General features: G+C 51.4%; 1 protein-coding gene across 1 annotated transcript; it reads right to left on the bottom strand.

Annotated features, from left to right (window-relative positions):
• Positions 1 to 327: 327 nt before the first annotated feature.
• Positions 328 to 1,805, bottom strand: LOC116647092 (putative MAGE domain-containing protein MAGEA13P). The gene has a single exon (XM_032428229.1). It carries the CDS (start codon positions 1,803 to 1,805, stop codon positions 762 to 764), a length of 1,044 nt encoding a protein of 347 aa, XP_032284120.1. The 3' UTR covers positions 328 to 761.
• Positions 1,806 to 2,976: the final 1,171 nt, after the last annotated feature.

A 2,976-nucleotide genomic window follows, 5' to 3' on the forward strand; every position in this document is an offset into this window, starting at 1 on the left:
AATGCCCTTTCAAAGGAGTGGGCTCTGGGCTTTCCCAGGCCAGGGAAAAAGTGCCAGCCCATGGGCACCACCTCAAAGAAATATCCCCCTATTCTCCGGAAATCCTGTAGGGAACGCATATAGAACACGTGGTTTGTCCACTGGGCTCAGTGGCACCTTCCGTCCCTGCCACAGGTGGAGATTTCTCTCTGGTTTACCCACACTCCCAAAGGAACTGCTAAGAGCAGTTTTCCATTCTAGACTTTTCTCTTACCTGTAAAACACTTGTAAGAATAAATGAGCCAGTGAGCCAGGGCTTTCATTTATTAAGATTTAATTTCTCACGCATTCTTTAGCCAAACAAATCCAAGTACAGATCTTTAATTTTACTACCCAACAGACTAAATGGGATACAGGAATCCTAGGATAACCATCTTTTACATTTCCCCCCCGTTTCTTGATCCCATCTATTTTACTGCTGGGCTCTTCCATATTTCTAAGGAAATTTCGCTATCAATGCTATGCTATCCTCTTCCAGATCAGAAAATAAAAGTTTCCCAATAGGTTTTCCAGAAGAGCAAAATTCATATTCTTAAACCCGATAAACAGCAATAAGCATGTAACCAGTATCATTCATGAGCCTAGACTCTGAAGCTAAAAAACCTTTTAGAAAGCAGAACATTTGAAAAATACCAAAAAGATAAAATCTGCAGTTCAGTCCTCCACTGTTCAGAGCCTTGACTGCCCTCTTCAAACACAGAGTGGAGGATCTTCTTCAGACGTCACTCAGGGCAGGAGAGGCTGCTAGATGGGACGCTGGAACTTTCACTGGCCGTGGCCCTAGTACCATCAGTGGCGGAAACTCTGGCCTGGGCTCGCTCTTCTTCATCTCTCAGAGCTTCCTCATACCAGGGTGAGAAGGAAGCGGCGTCGGTACCACTGAACTTGGCAAAAAACTGCAGGACTTTCATCTTGCTGGTTTCAGTGTGGGCCCTGGGACCCCACAGGAACTCATAGCATGGAGGATCACTGCTGGGCACCTGCCGGTACTCCAGGTACTTTTCCTGCACGAAATCTTTGGTGATGAGCTTCCTGGGCTCCCCATAGATGAAATCCTTCCTCCCAGCACACACTCCGATCTTATTCAGCACCTCCCAGATCCTCTTCTCAGGGACACGGTTGCCCTCCACAAAGATCATACCCAGGATAAGGATCAGGAGGCCGGTCTTGGGCATGCCCTGGTCATCACTCAGCATCCCATCGTAGGTGAGATCTAGGGTTTTGACAAGCACATAGGAGTGGCTGATGGGGTCTACTTCCTTCACTTCAATGCCAAAGACAATCTCCATGCACTCACAGGCTTTCCTGAAGATCACAGGGAAGTGGCCCTTGTGCTCTTTGATGACGCTCTGCAGCATTTCTGCCTCTGTGACAGGCTCCTTTGTTGCATACTTGGCACTCAGGAACTGCACCAATTCAGCCATCTTTTCGTTTAGCACATCACTGAGCAAGGACTCAGGATCTGGTGGAGCCTGGGAGGTGCTCGGACCCTGTTTTGGGCTGCTGGAGCCCTCCTTTGGTTTGCTCGATGGAGTGGCTTTGACGGTGGTGGAGGAGGAGCAGGCTTTCTGAGAATTCTGGCGAACACTTGGTTTTCCAGCAGGAGGCACCACCTCTGGGGTGCCCTGGATCAAAGGAGAGAGAGAGGAGGAGGCAGCTTCCTTCTCAGTTACAGGAACCTGTGCACCCACCGGGCCCTGAGCTCCTTTTTGGGCCTTAAGGCCTCCTTCAGCCTTGTGGCAATGATTCTTCTTACTGCGAGGCATGATGACTTGTGTTGGGCTAGCAGGCCGGAGTGTGGGCAGGAGGTGGGGGATGGCAACCAACTGGCCTGAGGGAGACACGAATCATGTGAGAAACTCACCTCTGTCCGCTCTGACAGAAAAGGCCCCCACCTCCCAAAGATACCAGGTAAGGAAGTGGGAGGGTGGAGGGGACATCCGTATCTGAGAGCCCTGCCTGCGACCTCTCACAGCTGAGAGAAAGGACAAGTTTCTGTGGGCCCTCTCCATCCTCCCAGCCTTACCTTAAGATCCTCACCTTTATACCTGGCACGGCCTGAAACTCCTCTCTGTGATCACCACATACTGGGTCCTTCAGACCAAGGCCCTCACCTCTCGGAGAGCCCCAATTTGGAAACAGAAGAAAGTTCAGCCTGACTGTATCTTCTGGGGTCCCCAGGGCTGACAGAAGGGATCAGGATAAATTTCTGTGGAGGAGGTTCCTCTAGGTTCTGTGGTGGGGCATACTAACAGTCCTTCCCAAGGACTTTGTATTTATTTATTTATTTATCAAAGATTTTATTTATTTATTTGACAGAGAGAGCGAGTGAGAGAGGGAACACAAGCAGGGGGAGTGGGAGAGGGAGGAGCAGGCTTCCCGCCGAGCACGGAGCCCGATGCGGGGCTCGATCCCAGGACCCTGGGATCATGACCTGAGCCGAAGGCAGACGCTTAATGACTGAGCCACCCAGGCGCCCCAGAACTTTGTATTTATTCCTGACAAGGCCTGCACCCTTTCTCCCTTCTGCATACATGGGAATGAGACCCTCAGGCCAAGGCACCCATCTCCCGGAAACCACCCACAAAGAAGTACAGACAATTGGGGGAGACACCTTGCCTAAAGGCCCTGCCCTAAGCCTCCCAAGGCTGACAACAGGGCAGGGTAGCTGTGTGCTTCCTGTCTGGAGGGAGGTCCCCTTAGCCCTCCACAAGGGTCTTCACCTTATGGCCCAGTTGAGCCTAGGACTCCTCCCTCTGATGGCTTGAGTTCCCACCCCTCAAAAAAAGCCTCATTCCTTCCGACTCCCAAGATGGAGGTCCGGATACACCACATCGGGGGCTCTGCGTGGGGCTTTTAAGGCAGACAATGGGCAAAGTAGGGGTGAGGAGTGATTGCGCCCCTCAGTCCTTATTCTGGGTCCTCACCTTAATGCCT

The sequence above is a fragment of the Phoca vitulina genome, unplaced genomic scaffold (assembly GCF_004348235.1).
Source record: "Phoca vitulina isolate PV1807 unplaced genomic scaffold, GSC_HSeal_1.0 scaffold39, whole genome shotgun sequence".
NCBI lineage: Eukaryota > Metazoa > Chordata > Mammalia > Carnivora > Phocidae > Phoca > Phoca vitulina.

What these genes read in the sequence shown, in the direction of transcription:
- LOC116647092 (XM_032428229.1), bottom strand. Translation starts at nt 1,805, where the DNA reads ATGCCTCGCAGTAAGAAGAATCATTGCCACAAGGCTGAAGGAGGCCTT.